The sequence below is a fragment of the Glycine soja genome, chromosome 7 (assembly GCF_004193775.1).
Source record: "Glycine soja cultivar W05 chromosome 7, ASM419377v2, whole genome shotgun sequence".
NCBI classification, from domain to species: Eukaryota; Viridiplantae; Streptophyta; class Magnoliopsida; order Fabales; family Fabaceae; genus Glycine; species Glycine soja.
Window position 1 is genome coordinate 12,566,209 of NC_041008.1, and position 20,356 is coordinate 12,586,564.

The 20,356-nt window shown below is 29.1% G+C and overlaps 1 protein-coding gene across 1 annotated transcript; it reads right to left on the bottom strand.

The window, feature by feature from the left end:
• Positions 1 to 8,873: 8,873 nt before the first annotated feature.
• LOC114418778 (patatin-like protein 1) lies at positions 8,874 to 14,337 on the bottom strand. Its single transcript, XM_028384281.1, has 7 exons — positions 14,086 to 14,337; positions 13,222 to 13,406; positions 12,618 to 12,783; positions 12,054 to 12,200; positions 10,377 to 10,670; positions 9,310 to 9,485; positions 8,874 to 9,161 (listed from the first exon to the last, which is right to left on the bottom strand). Exons 1-7 carry the CDS (start codon positions 14,260 to 14,262, stop codon positions 9,050 to 9,052), a joined length of 1,257 nt encoding a protein of 418 aa, XP_028240082.1. The 5' UTR covers positions 14,263 to 14,337; the 3' UTR covers positions 8,874 to 9,049.
• Positions 14,338 to 20,356: the final 6,019 nt, after the last annotated feature.

Below are 20,356 nucleotides of genomic sequence, written 5' to 3' on the forward strand. Positions count from 1 at the left end.
CAAATGTACCATCGTCATTAATCAAATAATAATGATCCAACTACATCGACCAGGCTGTTGCTCCCACACAAAATGGTAATGTAATTGTTGGCCACACATAATTATTGATCGAGGCATCATGGGCAAGATTGACATACGTGTGTGTGTTGGTCATTTAAAGTAGACATGACAACAAAATTCATATGGATCTGAATTTGTCTCGATTTTGACAGGTAATATTTGAGTTGATTGGGTATGAGTTTGGGTTTGGATTTTTCCCGATAACTAAAATTCGGATACGATATGAGATTACTACATCCGTCACGACCCCAACTCCAGTCCGGTCCGTCCCGCCACTTAAAATTTTTAAAATTTTTACATAATTTAATCAAAAGGATTAGAATTTTTATTACTAGTTAATTTTATTTTAGAATTTTTACATAATTTAATATTCTTTTCTTAACGATTTTTGTAGACATGTGCGCTATAATAAATTTATTGACATATAAGTAATTAAAAATAAATGTTTAACAATCAATTTATTTTTCTAAAATTAAATATTTGATATTTCCTTTACAAAAAAAATTATTTTTCTAATTTGAATCAGGTACGAGATGAGATCAAGATACTTGATATCTAACGAGTACGGGAATGAGATAATAAATTTTAACTCGTTGGGTATCGAGTACGAGTATGGAGACAGACATGTTGGAGAGGCGAGATCGAGGATTGAGGAGACAATACTCATTCCCGCCCTGCCGCATTGCCATATCTAATTTAAAGGTAGGCTGCCAATATAGATAGTATGTAGTAAGAAGAGCAAAACCCAGTTTGATTTAGTGATATATATTTGACTAAATGATGAATTTAGTTTTTGAATTTGTGTTTTGTGTAATTTTAGTTCTTGAAACTAAGGAAAACTTAAATAAATTCTTAAAAGTTTTTTAGGGTTTTCATTTTAATCCCTTGTAATGCTATTAATTTAAAATAATTATTTTAAAATTTATAAATTGATATTAATTTGAAAATGATATTAATTATATTATTTTATCTTTTTTAATTTTTTTATAATATTTATAATAAAAATACATCTGATATTTTTAAAATTTGAAATGTGTAGAATGCAATTCAATTTATAAAAATATAAGTATTTTAGATTTTTTCGGATCACATTATATATTTTATAAGAAGATTGTAATGTTTTTCTATGAAAACGTTGTAAATTATTTTTTCTCTCCCTTAAAAAGAAAATTCTGAATCCATTACTGGATGTGTGTATATGTGTGTACATACATTTATGTGTACTGATGTGTACTGATTAGGTGGATAGAAGAAAGATAAAATAAATTAAAATAGTCATATATATATATATATATATATATATATATATATATATTCCAATCCTCTACAATTTCATAAAAAGAACTGCTAGGTGTGCAGTTATAAATCTAGCCATCAAAGTTATTAAAATTTTATTTAACACTAATTTATTATATAATAAAATAAAATGAATTGACAAGATTCATTCGGTTTTGCTAAAAACTGTATATAGGATCAAAATCTGCCGACAGGGTTGTTGTATCATATCCATGTGGAGAACACGTGAATGAGGATTGGGATCTTTTGCAGTTAGGTTTTTAACGGCATAAAAATCTTGAGAGAAGAGATTATAATTGTGAAATTCGATCCCATTATTGATCTGGTTAAGATAGATCATTAGTTGAATTAATGGGTTAGTGATTGATAATGATTGGTCTGATTTGATCCGATATATATTAAAAATTTAAAATTATATATCTATTTATTATATATAAGTATATAATTAACATTATTTGAGTAATTTATACTTCAATCAAAATAAAAAAAAAACAATTAATAATAAAGAGGCATAAAAATAATATCGTAAAAATAATTTAATTTTTATTTTATTTTGTAAGATCAGGCATGTTCGATCAATCCAATCAAGATCCGATACTTAACTGGTAGGATAGGATTTGACTGGATCATCTTGAATTAAGTACATGACTAATCTAATAGTGAAATTAATTGTGTTAGGTCATTGAGTTCTAATTACACCGATCCAATCGACCACCGATCCAATCGACCAGATTTCACAAACAAATATGGAAGAGGGTGAATTATTTGTGCTTTTGTGTGTGAGTGTCCGATTTATCAATATTTGAATGAATACCAGAGGAGAACCATGATATATGGCAAAAAAATGTAACTGAAAGAAATTAAAGTTAATGAATCTGACGTGTTATTGCATTTACATTGGAAGAATATGAGGCGGATTGATTATTTTATGTGCATTTATCGCATTTGTACAAAATAGTACGGTTGATACCGATAAGAGGTGAATTGTTCCGTTACCGTAACTGAATTTGGTATTGAGGTGCTTATGCATGAGCGAAAAGTCGGTGCGTACCTGTTGTGACAGATCATTTTTTTTATTCTCCAAAGTGAGTGCAGCTCTAAGTTCGAGGAAATTGTGGGGAAAAAAGTGTGTTGCATGTAAATATTTGTGCAGGTGTCACTTTTCTCTAGGATAATGATTAAAAAAATCTGATAATAATATCATTAATTTACAATTATTTAAATCAACATTTTTAAATTAAATCATAACTTTAAACTAAAAGAAATTAATGTAAATTTGAAATTGGTTTCTAAATTAATTGGATTAAAAAATAGCAAATAGTTTTTTTTAATTTTTTTTTTACTTTTCTTTTAATTTTTCTCATTTTTTTCTATTTTTTTGTCCATACAAATTTATACAGATATATAGTTATACAATTTACATATAATTGCAAGACCTAAATTTACAGTTCTCATTTTTCACAATAATAAAAAGCTATTACTTGAAACATGCCCTATATTTAAGGTGTGTATAAGTGAAAACTCTTGATTATCATAAGAAATAAAATGATAAATTAATTTTTATTTGAATGGTTAATATTAAAAGATAAATATAGATATTTTTTTAAATAGTTACGGCCAATAATTAGTTTTAAATTTTAATCATTCATCAATGATTATATATGATTATGATTTATAATTTTTTTATCATTTCTCACAACTATAAAGGAATATTTACTAGATACACATATATAAATCAAGTAAAAACTCTTAATGATTATTGAAAATAAGAACAATAAATATATGACTAAATAATCAATTTAGTCCTTCAACTTTAATCTCACTTTCATTTTAGTTCTTAGGAAAACTCAAATAAGTCTTTGAAGTTTCGTAGTGTTTCATTTAAGTTAGTTGAATTAACATTTTTTTATTATTTTGATCCCAAAATTTATGTTATTATTATCTATTAAGTCTTTGTATTGCAAGGGATTAAAATGAAAACCCTAAAACAATTTTAAGGACTTATTTAAAATTTCCGTAGTTTCAAGAGCTAAAATACACAAAACACAAATTCAAAAACTAAATTCATCATTTAGTCATAATATATATCACTAAATCACATTGGGTTTTGCACTTCTTTCTATATATCTATATTGCGCTTCTGGCCTACCTTTAAATGGTGAACACACGTATGCCAATCAGGCAAACAACTAAAAGGGGCATTTTTTTAAATTTTTTTACCAAATGAGGTAAATTTTAAATTAATACCATGAAAGGGGTAAGTCATAGAGTAATCGACAACTTTTGAATTAAAAGTCAAAGTATTTTATAATTTCTTCTTTTCTCTATTGAAGTTATAAAAAATTTTAGGTTAAATTATTCATTTAGTCTCTATATTTTCATGATTCTTACTTTTTTAGTCCTTATAGTTTGAAAGTGATTTTTTTAGTCCCTATAGTTTACATTTTAATTCTCTTTTAGTCCCTGTAGTTTTGAAAGTGGTCTTTTTAGTCCTTATAATTTCATAATTCTTACTTTTTAGTTCCTATAGTTTTCAAATTATAGGGACTAAGAGAAAATTAAAATGTAAAGTATAGGGACTAAAAAGAACACTTTTAAACTACAAAGATTAAAAGAGAATTAAAATGTAAATTATAGGAATTAAAAAGACCATTTTCAAACTATAGAAATTAAAAAGGTAAGAACCATCAAATTATAGGAACCAAATGAGTGATTTAATCAAAATTTTATGACTTTGATTTTTTATTATTTTTTTAAATACGACTTTAAAGTTTTAAGAGTTTTTTTTTAATTTTTTTCCCATGACTTTAAAGTTGAAATAGATTTTTTTTTATTGAGTTGTAAATTATTTTATGACTTCAACTTTTTCCACGTAAGGTATTTTTTAAATCACAAATAGTTTTTTTTAATTATTTAATGAATTAATGTATGTTTTCTTTTTAAATTTATTTAATATTTTTTATATTTTTTATTTAATATATTTACTATATTCAATATTTTCTATATTTTTTACTGATGTGAAGAATTATTATTTGTTTTATAAATAAATAAAAATTAAATAAAAATATTAAGTAAAAATTTAAACTTATCGTAATAGAGGGAGTGATAGTAAGAATGACTCATATGACCTTTATGAAGACATGATATTTGAATCAAAATAATAATATTTAACATTAGTAACAAAAAATATATCAAATAAAATAATATACAAAAAATATTAAGTAACAGAATATAAAAAAAATATTAAACAAAACTAAAAAATGAAAACATACATTAATTCATTAAATAATTAAAATAAAAAATTATTTATGATTTAAAAAATACCTTGCGTGTAAAAAAATTAAAGTTGTAAAATAATTTACAACTTCAATAAAAAAAAATCATTACAACTTTAAAGTCGTGTAAAAAAAAAGAATAGAAAATTCGTACAACTTTAAAATTGTGTTTAAAAAAAATTAAAATTATAAACTTTTTTACAATTTCAATGAAAAAAAATATAAAAAAAATCATAAAATAATTTATGATTTTTAACTTAGAAGTTATAAGTTATAGATTATCTTACAACTTATTCTTTTTCGGATATATATATATATATATATATATATGACATTTTTACTCTACCTTCTCGTATCCATCTCATTAACAAATTCTCACCAACCCAACCACCTCATCAATACCTACCTACATAAACACACGTTTTTCACTCTACCTTTCTCTGTGCTATCTACTTTATTAAATTTCAACACATGTACTTTTCTCTCTTTATATGTATAATTTATCGCAATTATCATTTTTTTTCTCTTTATTTTTGCTCTTTTCTCCGTTGTTATAAAAACTCGATGGACCGATCGATTAAACTAAATAAATGGCTTGGTGACTATTATGAAATAACCACATAACCATAGTTATATGATTTTCTCCCCACCCTAGCAAACCTTGAATTGGTACTTGCATACCAATTCAGGCACTTTTGCAATTTGGTTCTTTCCAATTCCCCATGAATTTGCGGGAGCAATAATGGGTTTAGTCTTGAGACGTAGAAACAACACGACTTTATCCAAGACATATAGAGTGTGGTAGAGGCACCATTGAACATCTTCTTTTTTCAAGCCTTGAGGGGAGTTGAGAGAGAGAGAGAGTCGATATGAGGCTGTCAAGGTAGAAATGAAGAATGTCATGGAAGATGGAATCAAATTAAAGCTGAAAAGAGAAAAAAATCAAAGTGTTGGTTGGAAAGGATAGGGTTTGGCAGATGTAAGGAAGAAAAGGGAGAGTATTTTTTTAAAGAATGAGAAGTTGCGTGCATACGAGAGAGGGTTAAAAATAAAAAAGATGGCAAGATGTTTGTATTAGTTATTAAATGTATAAATTAGACAATTTCATCTATTGAGCACCTTTTTGTGCAATCTTTCTAGTAATTGTATTAGATATTAAAAATGTATATATTAGACCATTTTTTATATACCAAACCTTCTTTATGCTAGTATATATAATAGGTAAGATGATATAAACTAAAAATACCAATTTGAAAAGAATTTGGATTCCTTAGTTCAGTATATATGAAAACATTTTATATTTTTCCATGAGAAACTATAATTGTAATGTACTTATCATTATTATTAACAAACTTGATATTGTCAATGCCACCTCTCAACCCTATTATGGCAATCAGATGTTGCCCTAACTCTTTTTAGTTATAATTGCTTACGTTTGTGGGTGCAGTTTTGGCTTGAGTGTTTATCTTGTTTTCATGATGCTTTCATAGATGATATATTGATATGGCAAGAAAAATGACTGGTATTCCCATTATCCAAATAAGTTCAGTGATAGAAATAGACAAATTTCTAAGAAATTATGTATCAAACATTTCTTATTGGTTGGTTTGATAAATTTGAGGTATGTCTAAATCAGCTTGTTAAATGGCTAAAAGTTGCTTGAAAATTATACCTGTTCAATAGAGACGGTGGGAATAGGATTCTGACACAGTGGAGCAACCCCAACTCTATTCACACCGAATAAAGAGGTGTGTGTGAGAGAGTCTTACACTATTACAAAAGTGTTTTTTCACGTTATCGTATTTATATTGATTATCAAAAAATTAATGTAGTAAATGATACGGTAACATTTTTGAAAATAATACAAACTATTTTAATCCCACTAAAACCATTTGATATGAACGTTACGAAGACTTTTATAAAAATTGTCTTTGTTAGTTGACCTAGCTATTATCATTTTTGAAAGCCGTCTTTGATCAAAGTTATAAAATTTTTAATTATTTATTTATTTTCAGTTTTCCTTCTTAATTAATAAAATATATTATTTCCCTTTAAGTTTAATAACATCGTCATCAGATAAGTTTAAGTGAGTCTCCGAATAACTCAGTCTATACAAAACGCAGCCAACAATGCAAGTTCGCAATCCTGACGCGAAGCTCTTCATCATTTTTATGCACTGCACTATGTTACTTTGGGTGTTTAACTTCCGAGTTTTCCTCACAAAGCATAGAAGTATGGAGTGTCATCGGTTTTTCAGGATGTCCATTGAATAGTGAACCCCATTGTAGTTCTGAAGTCAGAACCTATCACCACTCATTTACTGATAAAATAATTAGAGTTTTATGTTCTTGGAATTCATCCCATTGATATAGCTAATGTCTTACTAATCCCATGAGCCTAGCTCACTTGATTGGCTTTTGCAAGTTCCTAACTGTGCCCCCACCCCTGATGGAACATCCCTTTCCTTTTTCTCTTCTCCTTGGCTCCAAATCGAGGTCCCTAGGCCAATGTCATAGTAGGTCCTAGTTTGTTTATATAGACGAATGTTAGCAGTTAATATGTTATATTAGAGGGTCCTTGTACCCAACTACCCATAAAAATGCCAATTCTAACTGGGGATCCTAAATTCCCCCGACATCAAAGATATTAATAATTCTTGTGTGCTACTGTAGAAATGCAGGACTGCCAAATGCTTAAACCCATCCTTGGTTTGTATTTGTTAAATAATGGAAAGTCGCAGGATATTCATGAAGTATTGTGTATCTTAGAGAAAAAATGACGTCATTTTTGTCTAAAATTAATAGCGTCGTTTTCATGCTATCCCTTCACATTACGACACATTACTTGTAACATGGCACATCAGCATTCCACAGAAAAAAATGACACATTACGGGCCATGTTAGATTTTGCCATTAAGACTTTAAGGTTAAAGAACAGAATTGGATGGTTTTTAACAATGAAGGATCCAATTCAACTATTTAATAATTAAAAAACTAAGTTGATTAAAAATATTATAAAACAAAAACAGTAATGTAGCCTTAATTATATAATTATAGTTGTAGCCCCAAACAATGTTTGCCTAATTACCCTTTTAGTCTCTGAAATCATGAGAAGCGGCTATGGTAGTCCTTGAATTTAGAATAATATAAAATAAATCATTAAAGATTTTAGTTTTATTATTTAAGCCTCCCAATTTATATATGTAATGTCACTTTGGTTCATGCAGGTGTAAACTAAGTGATAATTAGGAACTAGAATAATTGTTATTGAAGTTAGGAATTGGAGGAAACAATTAAAATTTTATCATCAACATATTTGATATTTTTCTAATTTCAAGGACTATTATAATGGTGTCTTTTTTGTGTGAGAATTATAATAGTGTCCTACTCTTACAACTTGATAGAATGAATGTTAATTTCTTTCTTTCTGCTCATATTATTAATTAGTAGAAGTCATGAATACAAATAACTGATATGAGTACATTGTACGTACTTAATCCAACAATCAGTTGACTAGCAAACACACGAAAGCAAACAAAAGAAAATGGCCCATGAATTTATCTAAATGCTTCAGAAGACAATATAGAAGTTCAAAGAGACCACGAGTATTGTGATGCACAAATATTTTTTTTTTATCAGCAAATTAAAATATACAAACGAAACTAGGCTCCAGAGGTACCAAAAGAGTTTTCATGAGAAGAATAAGCATACCACCTTGTCTAATATCCCCCACCTCAGCCAAAGGTGACTTATTTTTATGAGATTGTGACATAAATAATACATATAAGTTTCAATATATTTTTAGTTATTATAATTTAATATTTTTTTACTTTTCATTTTTATAATATTTATTTCTTACAAATTATATTTATTTTGATTTTAGTTTCTAAAATAATTTAAATAATATTTTTTTACTGTTTAAAGTGTTAAATAGATTCCCTTACAAGAAAAAAAATACTTAAATTAAAAAGTATACTTAAGCTAAAAGTTATATACGTCTTTCTAATAAGAAAAATAATGAATATTAATAGAATATACTAGAGATACTAACTCTTATACAAAAGTTATATGTAGTTCTTTTAGTAGAGAAGAATTTGTCCTGTCGATCAATATATAATTCCTTAACATATATAGTTCTGTTAAATTCAACCGTATGTTCCACCATATTTTAATTTCATGGTATTTTTCATTTACCTCGCAACTGAGAAGAAAAAACATAAATACAAAAAAGATAACAATTCAATAAAAGGCAAGAAATAGAAATTCAGGACCAATTTCATAATACTCTAACATTCACGATCCATCCATGATTTATTTACGGCATGATATGTTTATTTTCCATCAAGCACAGAACTCACAACATATATAGTGCAAGCCTATGCACCTTGGCATTTATTCTAGTATATTTATTCTTCATGCCTAAGAACGGTCAAACAGGTCTGTAACAGCTTTAATAAATGGTCGTCCCCTTTTTTCCTTCGATTTATTCCTCAAACGCAGCTGCTTCTCAGTGTACAGAACCTCAGCCAGCCTTCATGAAAATTAAAAAAAAATCCTCATGAAATTAGCATTTCTTATTCACTTGAGTGAATTGAAAAATACCATATACTATAGCCAAACTTTCATCCATATATACTATCTTATTCCATATAACAAACAATAAAATATAGTTCACACACCTTTTAAGAGCTTTAGCATTTGTTCCCCATTCTTTTTCTTCCTCTGGTTGAAAAGTAGTCACATTCATGCTATAAACTGGTTGTTTCAGCAAGTTCTGTCCAACCTTTTCAAGATTTTCCAAGTTCATAGCAGTGGCATTATCGAGGGCATCCATGGATGGATCCAAGTTATATTCCTGTGCATTAAGATTCCTCATGTTATAGATTGCTACGAAGTAAAATATTCATCAAATGAAAACCTTATATATATTATTACGAAAAATATTGAATTAAGATGAAAATTATTGATTTTAATTTCTTTATTGTTGTAGCACAAAAGCAGAAGGAGAAAGTCTGTGCATAACACAACCATAATTTCGTCTGACAAGTTTATTAAACTCGGTTTATACTTTCACACCTTAATTTAAGGGTACAAACTGTAAGTAAACATGCGCGCTCTTACCCTCTTCATTTGGAGATATTATTTTGATCTTGAACCATATGTGGTTCATAAATTAATTGTTACATGACATGTAAGTAACTGTCATTAGTTTTTTCTTGTCGATTGAAAAACTTAAATGATACTATCATGTAGAGATTGGTTGGAACTATGGACACATTGTAATCCTGGACTACCAGATAATTTTTCCTTAATTTTCCTTTAATTAAGTTTTTAATGTGATGAATATCCACTTTCCGAATCCATGTTCCTTGCACTTGAACTACCTAAGTTCAAATTAAGTGTGGTATCCTTTTTAAATCGTTTTGTTTTTTTTTACTGATATCATTATATTTTTAAAAGAAGATCAAAATTACATTTTTTTTAAATGAAAGTAGTAAAACTGATCAAATTTTCACATATCAAACACTTTTTATGCCATAAGAATCAGGGATTTTAAAAATCCAAAGTCACACCAACAAGTGGTTGGTGCAAGAAAAAATGAATTTGGTATCCTTAAATAAGTTCTTAAGTCTATAATTGGAGATTAAAGGTGATCAATCAATTCTCAAACCCAGATTAATTGTCAGAAAGTCTATAAATATACGAATAACAATAATCTGAAACCAAAATCCACATTGCACCATACCTGAATTCGAAGGTAGTAGTCAGAAGATTGGAGGCCTGGGTAGACTGTGGTAAGGTAAAACTCAGTCATATCTTTAGAAGCATAATCATAAGCATTAGTTGCAAGGCCTGACCCCGCCCATACAGTTGCTGAGAACTGATCTGCAACTTGGGCATCATAACCCACAGCCTTCGCAGTTCCACAGCCTATAGACAATAACAGGATTTTGGTATATTCATTTGACTTTTTATAACTGATGTCGAGATTCTTTTCCAGCTTCTGTTGCTTTATCACTTCATTGACAGCAGCCATGGCCTGGAAACAGAATTTTTCATCATGCACAAATTATTGAGTTTCCATAAAGTTCTTTAAACTGGGACCACATATATTAAATAAGTGAAAATGTTGATTAACTTAATGTATTTTTTTGGTTGTACACCCACATGCCAAAATTGATTTTGTTTCTATTTTCGTCAAAATACAATGTTTTTTGTCATTCATGTTCGATAATGATCATTTTGCTTCCGAGCATTAATTTGATTAGAAACGATATAAAGTAACTCTTGCGATGACTTGAAGAATTTACTGTTTTTAAATCCAACTTTTTTTCCATGCAAAAAAAAAATCTATATAAATCAATTCACTTGAAAATAAATTTTAACCAAAATCAATTTAATTTAAAATTAATTTCATAAACTCTCATCCAAAAACACACTTAAGGTTTAATTGTTGTTGAACTATAAGAGTTAAATAACATTATTTTAATTTTAATATGATATATTAAATAAAAAATAACAAAATTCATAACTTTATAATTTATAAATGTCATACTAAACATATAATATCAAGACACAATAATGTTAATTAGAAACTAAAGTTAAAAAAATATATAATTATATAACCATCAATCATTATAATATTGATTGAAAATGTATCAATTATTACAATAATATTAATTTTATGAAAAAAAATCTTTTTCCATAAATCCGTTATAGTTAGTAAAACAAAAATTCTAATAAAACTATTTTACTTAGTCAGCCAAATTCTGAACTAGTTTAATCATTTTTACATCCATTACTTTACATGGCTCATTTTCAAGTTTAAATATATGGCTTTGTGTCTGATACTTGGTTTGATTGATCTAACCCATCAGATTCTTATATGGTAACATAAATGCACAAAGCTCATTAATTATTTTTTAATATTTATTTTTTGGTTTTTACAGATTTTTCTCCTAAAGTAATCTTGTTGAAATAATAGTATGCCATCAAATATGGGTATTTCTTTCTGCGATAATTCAAATCTTAATTGATCACGCTATGAAATCATTTCTGCTAGATCTAATCTCATTAGATTTTTTTTAATATTTATTGTAAGATACTTTTTTTAGATATGGATCACATTAAAATTAGATCTTAGTTTCAGTATTCAACTAAGCTATACAGCGAATTTTTATATATTTTTTACTGCATATTATATAGTTCTCTTAATTTTGACGGCATAAACGAAGGCCTTTAAGAAACTTACAAATAATGAACTAATCGATTCCTTGTGCCCCACTATTAAATTTTGGCTTAAAAAAATTATAATAAGGTATATAAGATATAGTTAACACTTATTGTAATTACCATTAATGTATTAGTTTGCTAAAAATGATTTTTTTCACAGTAACCATAGCAGTTTCATTTTTTAGTTTACCGGATTAGTTGCTGCAACGCCACCATCAACCAAATTGAATTCAGTGCCATCATTCTCAAAGTAATAGGGTGGAAGATAAGTTGGTGCTGCTGAGGTCCCAATGCATATATCTGACAGCTTCGCATCAAAGCTAGGAACTGTCTTCAGCTGCATGATCAAAATAGCAAAATCATAATCGTTTATCCTTTTTTCAGAATGAATGGATAAAAAGGAAGAGATCATAAAGGAAAGTAAAGGTAAAGAGAAAAATTAATATATTACAAATAAAATAATGAGAAATAAAGAGAAAAATAAGAAGAAAAGTAGGGATAAAATGAGATAATATGCTAAAAAATAAAAACAAGAATATTCTTTTGATGTACAATAATCATAATAAAAAATAGAATCTAAGGTATTGTGTAAATTACTCAAAATCCACCACTATTAGGTCGAGCTAAGTGGTTCAAGTTGAATATATATACATTATTAAGTTTATATATAAGCATGAAATTATTTGAAGTATTATTATTTATACAAATTTTAAAAGTTAATGCTGTACACAAAGATATAGTATGTTATACGAACCTGAAAGTTTGAGAATATAACTGGGTGAAGTTTCTTAAGGTCGAAGGTTGGTATTACAACATTGGTCAGTGTCTGGCTCAATCGCGTATCCTGCAGCAACTCACGTGCTTTATTATGTAAGAACTTGCCGTCGTACTTGGGACCCGGGAATGCATTATCCCAACCACTGCATATTGTTCGATCATAATTAGTAATCAAACGCTTCCACAAGGTAAAACAAAAAATTCATCTAACTTGCACGTACCACCTTCAAGCGTTTCTAATGATTTTTACCCTAACCATACTTTAGAAATCCTTGTAAGATTTGTCGGAGACGTAAATAAACATTTTTACATTTGTTGTCAATGCAATTCATGTAAAAATGTTTATTTACATAATTTCTGTCTATCAAACTAACAAAATTGATAAAAATTATATGATTATAATATTTTTAAACAATTGAAGAATTTGATTGAACTTTTTAATAATTAGAGAAGTATTTTAAATAATTTGAAGAATTTGAGTTGAATTTTTTAATAATAATGGATCTTAACTTTTAATTGTAATTAAGAGATAAATTATATAATTAAGCTTTAATTCATTTCATAATATATAAATTAAATACCTAGTTTCATTGAATATAGAAGGACCGTATTTTTTATAAAATTCTATGATTCCGCTGGGAGTAAACAGAGGGTGAGTGGGGTCGTCTGGGTGAGGAGTAGTGAGCATAGCAGTCATGAGTCCTCCTGTGCTAGTCCCTGCTATGACATCAAAATAACTTGCTAGTGATGCACTTTTATCCCATGCCTGCAACTCAAACAAACAAAATTGTTAAAACTTATGTAATATATATTTTCTTCGAGGGATATTGCTCGTTGAGTATCATTACTGTGAGCAAAAGTATGCAATGTAACATTTGTGAAGCATGAAAACTAAAATCATCATATAGTGAAAGAGTTGTACCAAATGAATTTCATATTAATTATTCTTTCATTTAAAGAAACTAATTCGATAAGCAAGCATATTAAACCTTTATGCGTTGAAAGATCTTATAGATAGTAAAATCTTCAAACTTAAAATTTTGTTTCCACCACGAAAGAGTGGCATTCGACTCCCACTCACTATAGAAGCTAGGTATTATAAGTTATATAACTGATTAATGAAAAAAACTAACAGTACTAATATTACGTGTATGTACATAATAATTCATGAATTTGCTGAAATATGATCTCCTAATATCATCACCAAAACTTGAAAATGTATGTTTTATGTACTTTTGTTCATTTTAGTAGAGTAAAAAAAAAAGGAAAAGAGGATTACCACATAAAACATGAACCTCGAGAATTCATCAACATGAAAAATACTAATGAGCTAGGACAATTAAGGCACTCATAAACGTATTTTAATTTATAAATACGTGTGTCTTGTGCGAGTAATTAATGCTTCAGATAAAATAAAATAAAAAGTGTATATATTGGTCATTGACCTGAAGAGCCTTTTCGAAGTGGTCAAGAACTACAGCTGGAATGATACCCCTTATACCACCTCCATCTATGCTGAGAATGGTTACGAGGTTTCCATAGATTGGAGATGGTAGAGGTGTATTGAGTCCACCGATCAACTGAGAAGAAAAAACTAGGAAAAGCAAAAGGAACGCAGACATTTTTTTTTTCTTTTCTAAGTGTTTCAAAAGAGAATAGAAGTTGAAGGGGATGTCAAGAATGAACACCTTGTATTGTTCTTTGCAAATACGAAGGTATTTATAAACTGTGTAACCGATCGATGGAAATACCAACACTAAACAAAAGCCACAATTTTTTTTTTTGGGAATATACGATAATTATTTATTAAAGATGCTGAGAGCCTATTCGCACGTATTTTTTTTATTATTAAACTACATGTAATCTCTACTGAAAACAATTTTATTTATGTCGGATAAGATCGGTTAGAACTACAAAATTATCCTTTTAAATATTTAGTACAATTATATATTCAAAATTTAATCTAAAGATAATTAAGTTGGAATAACCCTACATCAATTAATCATATTATTCATGGTTTGTTTGTACCTAGATAAGTGTTTGTTGGAAATATAGGTGACAAATATTATTTAAAAATTAAAAAGGATAGTTAAAAGATGAAAATATAGTTTTTTTTTTATAAAAATTAATTAAAGGCTATTCAGCTAATTCATTGAATTACAATATTTAAGAAAATTAATTATTGACATGTTTACATGAATTTTTTTATAAATTCTATTTTCCCTTTATATATATATTTTTAAGTAATTATAACTTCATATTTTTAATCAATTTTAAGCTCTTATTATATTCATTTAATGATTAAATATTTTATTGAAACTAAAATAAACAGTATACATAGTCTAAGAGAAGGTGAGGGTTATTAGACTGATCTCTGAATTAAGAGGGGAGAAGGAGAATTTATTTTAAAATATTAAGGATAAAAATAGAAAATAATAATTTATAAATTATAAGATTAAACTATGCTTCTAGCTATCATTTATATATATATATATATATATATATATATATATATATATATATATATTAAAATTGATATAAAGATAGCGAGATAGACTTACTAAACAATGTAGCTGATAAGTTGGTGGGATTTAGTTGTTTTCTCTTTTCTCTTGATTAATGTACCAAAAATAAAAATAAAAACACCTTTATTTTAGTTAAATAACTTTATAAAAAAATCAAATTTATAAATTAATTAAAATCGCTTAATACAAAAGTTGATGCTATTGTTGTGAAAATAACATCTATACAAATGATTTGTCTAACTAAGAACAATTGTAGAGTTTTTTTTTTAATAACAACTGCAGAGAGTTTTTAAAAATAATTTTTAACTTCAAAGTTGCGTTTTGCACTTCCATTATTAAAGACCAATGTGGTGGAGCCACTAGTAAAAAGTGTAATGCTACTAGTTGTGAATGTCCTTTTAAGTTATTCAAAGCTATGAGAGTGAAAACTAAAACTGATGTTGTACATGAAGACCCATAAAAAAATAATTAAACAATTCTAACACAGTGTCTACTATTATAGATGGTCTAATTATTCAATAGTAACCGATGATATATGATCGGTCGCATGTATTAATTATTGGTTTAAATATATTTTTGGTATTTGATAAATATATGTTTTTTAAGTTTGGTCCTTAATAATTTTTTTTCTTTAATTTGAGTCTCTAATATTTGAATTTTTTTATTTGAGATCTCTATTGTTAGTTTGGTGTTGATGGATTGACAAGTGCACCAATGTATCCTAAATAATAAAGTTAAAACAAAAGTTCGAGTATCGTATTCATAAGAACTTTGTTTGTATTTAGTAGATCAATATTTTATCAGTAAAATAAGTTAAAAAAAATTGACTTGAAAAGGTTATCAGAAAAATAATAATTTAAATTGGCTGAAAATTAAATCAAACAAGAGGAGAAATTAACCTAGAATTTAAATTAATTAATTAAAGACAAAAAAAGATGAGAAAAATCCAATATTATTGTAAAAGGAAATTCAAAAGATGAAAATGTTGGAAACATAGTATATCAAAGCTACTCTTTGATGTAATGTTAATGATTTTTCTTTATTTATAATTATTTCAATTTACACTTGCATCTACCAGTATATTCTAACTTTGGTCCCCCGCATGAAAGAGTCTAATTTATCTATTTTCTTTCCCAAATCCCTATGTAGAACTAAGATAGTAAATTGCATTAAAAATAAAGATGTATAATAGGCTAAACAAATATCAACCTATTCCTAGTGATGACTTTATTTAGACACCCTTTCTCAATTCTATTAGAAAATAATGTTTTCCAATGCTACCCCTAAAACTTACCATGCAAATGGGTGATCAAGCCACAAACGATAATATTATGCACATGAAAAGATAATGCAAATGTAATATTCATAAATAGATAGGAAGATAAATTACATCAAGAGTAATTGGTTGTCAAGTTCCCAACAAAGGGGTTTAGCCTCTCATTATCATGGAAGCTTTACAATTGCAAAAGGGAAATATTTAGTAAAGGGGGAAAAGATAAGAAAGGGAATGGAGAAAAAGAATGACTCCTAATGTTTGCTTCTCCTTCTTCTAGCCTTTTTCTTCTATAAAAAATTGTATTCTCTTGGAATTTCTGTGTGTCTTTTCGTTCTTCTCTCTTCTTTTATAGGTGCAGATCAGTCCATCAGTCATCGATACCAAAGATAGACTTAACTACATGGAGATTTACGTTACATAAGCGATCAACCTAAGTACATCCCTTAATATAGTCGCACTCTATGATTTGATTATTCGGGGAGACCTAGATTTATCCTACGGAGGAAGTGTGCTTTTATCAAAGTGGGTAGTGGCTTACCTTGGTAATGCTATCAAAGACCTTAACCTATCTAGGAGTTTGTCCGCCCATCCATTCTATAGACCCTTTCACTGTTAGCCACCAACAACTAGTCCATCTTAGCAACATCACCCCAAACCCAAAAACAACCATAAATGAAATCAAAACCCCAAAAACGAAGTTTTTTCATGAGCTCCCATGAATGTTTTATGAGAAAAAAGAAAGTGTAACAAAGGGAGAAAGGAGAGAGGTCCTTACCATACTAGGAACAGCCCATAGAACAACAAGAAGACAAGAAAGGAGTTTCCTTTAGTACAAGGACCAAAACTTAAGCTCCCAAGATAAGGATTCTCGTGAAAAATAGGAAAATAATAAAGAATGATATTTTGATTTGGGTTTCAAATTTAAAAGGGTTTTGTGAGGAGTTTACAATTCTCTCACTTCATTCTCTTTACACCTCACACTTCACTAAACTCACCCATCCCTTTTTCATAACCCAAGACATGTCTACTTAGATATAGACACTCTAAAACTCGTTAAAACACACATACAACATGACATATACATAAACATATCAAACCATTATCTCACAATTAATTAATTAATTATGACACTTCAATTAAATTTAATTACTCTTATAAATTAATTGAAACCACTTAATCAGACATTGTGAAAAAACATAATGTTACAAAGGTTTTCGGGTTTGGTTTGGCCACTTGCGTTGCCACCTGGAAACTCCACACTGTCACCATCCTCGAGAGAAGGAATCTTAACTCAAACCTTTTGAGCATTCACATCATCGACATTCTCAAAAGGATAAGTAATCTCAACTTGAACCTTCTTTGTGTGGTCCTTAGTGTCCTTTTCTTCCCCTAGAGTTGTCTTCGATATAAGAGCTCTCTCAAAAGCAAGAAGCTTAGGGATAACTAAATAATTTTTTTTATCTCACTTTCTCTTTTTATCAGCCTTGCCTTGGTCAGTCTTGCCTTTTCCAACCTTCCCTTTCTTCAAGGCGGCAAATTGAGCCCTTGCGTCCATAAATTCTTATGTAAAAATAAAAATAAAAAACAAAAGAAATTGCATTGCATTGCAGGAAAACGAAGATAGTCAGAAAAATATAAAAGAAAAGTCCTTAACCATATTAGCCGGAAAATCTTCCAAGGAATACATATCAAACTAATTGGGAGGAACTAAAGATGTCATCTCTTGCCAAACTCAAAGAGAAGGGTCTTACACATCCTTTCCTCCTCACTTAGAGATTCTTCTAGTGATCCCGGGTCCAATAAAAAGGAAATTTGGAGGAAAATAAATCTCTTCCATCCTAGCTTTTTCCTACCACTTTGAACAAAAGTTCTCAATACTTTTTCTGAGGAAAAATAAAAAAAAATTTCATCCTTAAAGTCTTAATAAGAACTCTTACAAGCCTTAAGAAGTTTGCATTTGTTAGACACTTTGAAAGAAAGAGCCACAAATATGCCATCCAATTTCTTCCAATTAACCTTATCCTCTTGTTTATTCCAATAAGGAGCGAAGATGTGGCTGAACAGAGAAATAGAGGGCAATGCATTGAAAGCTAAAACAAAGGCCTAACTATTGGGGTACAATTGAGAAGGAAAAATTTGATAAAAGTTGAGGACCTTGAGTTGGAAATCCGTGAATGGTAATGTCATACCAAGGTCTTTAAAAAAGGTACATTACATGGAAGGAAATCTCAATATCGGAACAGAGGCAAAGACTTAGATATTCTCTTCTTGGAAGGACTATTCCTATTTGGGAGATTATCCTCATTATCCAAAGAGTTGCATGATTCTTTTGATGAGTCATCGTAGTCGAATTCTAGAATGTTCTCATCCACCTGGTCTAATCAACATCTTCATCTTTCGGCCCCTGTGAGAAAATTTGGTCATTCGTGTTAGGGAGTGTCAGGATCCAAATGTTATCATGCCCATCTCAAGAAAGGCACATAGATCTTAATTGTTTCACAAGCTGGGGACCGCAAATTGACTTAACTCCCCACACATTATCATCAATCTAATCCATTCCAAGTGAAGTGTTGAGAATCACAAAGTTAGAAGTCGGTCCACTCGCCTCTTCACTCATGGTTGAACTAGTTTCCTTGTCAGACAAAGATCATTCACTATCAAAATTTAGGTTCACATTGTAAGAATGAAACTACTTAGCAGCTTTAGCATGCTTTCCAATAGCTTATTGGCTAGCATCAACACCTATCGCGACCAAGTCAGCTTGAAGTTTCAAAAAATATTTTTGGGAAATGGTATGGCAGCCTCCTTTCTTTACACCACAGGGTAACTTTAGGAGAAGAAAATTCCATATATTAAGGAAAATCCATTGTGCTCTATGATATTTCCAAAACTTTGTCAAGGCTAGGGTCTATCCCAATCAATATAAGATGGTCTCTACAAAATCTAAACAACTTCTTAAGGACCTCTTTTTGCCATGATTTGGGGACATCGACATGTGGAGGACCACCCACACAACTAGACCAAATTGACTATTTCCTTTTTTTTTTCCCTAAAACTGCCCTAAGGACAAGTCAAGAATCTATTCAAGGCTAAAATGACGGTTAGAAGAATGGAACCACCTTTGATGGGTAGTGCTACTACCCGCCTGGGAAGACCCCTAATAGTGCTAGATAGTGGCATCCCATAAGGACGATATCCACTAGTGGTGGAACACAGGGAACCACAACCCTTTGCTTCCTATCGGTGGTAGTCTTTACATGAATCATCGCTATAAGAAGATAAACTCTAAGGAAATCAAGACAAAGGGCTAAAGGGGAAAGGATGTACCTTTAAAGAATGGAGACTCTAAAAAGGAGAAAGGAACTTTAATCCACTAGCACAACAAAATAATAGTGCAACAAAAACGAAGATCAAAGAAAGGAAGCAAAGAGGGTATAAATGACCATGTGGGGCACGCATGAAACCATCATGACACATAGGTGAATAAGGATAATGGAGCGTGAAACCGTTGTGAAATGTGGACAAGTAAGAATAGAAGTGTGCATATTCAAATTTCAAATTATTTTAAATCACCTTGAGCCCAACTAATGGAATCCTAATTTGCGGATTCAATTTTTAGCATCAACAAATTGGGGAACCTATTTAGGACTCTTTGAAATTGGAGAAAATAAGAAGGAAAAAGCAGAATTATAGAAGGAAATGGAAATAATGATGCCACAATCTTGGAAGATTGATAAATCAAGGATGATTCACCATAATGAATAGAAATCTCTAATAAGAACCTAAGGTTTCACACAAGAATCAAAGGAGACACTCTCTTAACTGTGTCTAATATGAATTTTCATCAAAACTATCAATTAAGTGTTTAAGGAGTCTATTTATACTCCTACTAATAATCCTAAACTAGGCCCAAGG

Excerpts from the sequence above, each read along its gene's own strand:
- LOC114418778 (XM_028384281.1), bottom strand. The coding sequence starts at position 14,262 with ATGTCTGCGTTCCTTTTGCTTTTCCTAGTTTTTTCTTCTCAGTTGATC. Across the intron at positions 13,407-14,085 it reads ACTTCGAAAAGGCTCTTCAG|GCATGGGATAAAAGTGCATC; the intron begins GTCAATGACCAA and ends TTTGAGTTGCAG. Across the intron at positions 9,162-9,309 it reads AATGCTAAAGCTCTTAAAAG|GCTGGCTGAGGTTCTGTACA; the intron begins GTGTGTGAACTA and ends ATTTTCATGAAG.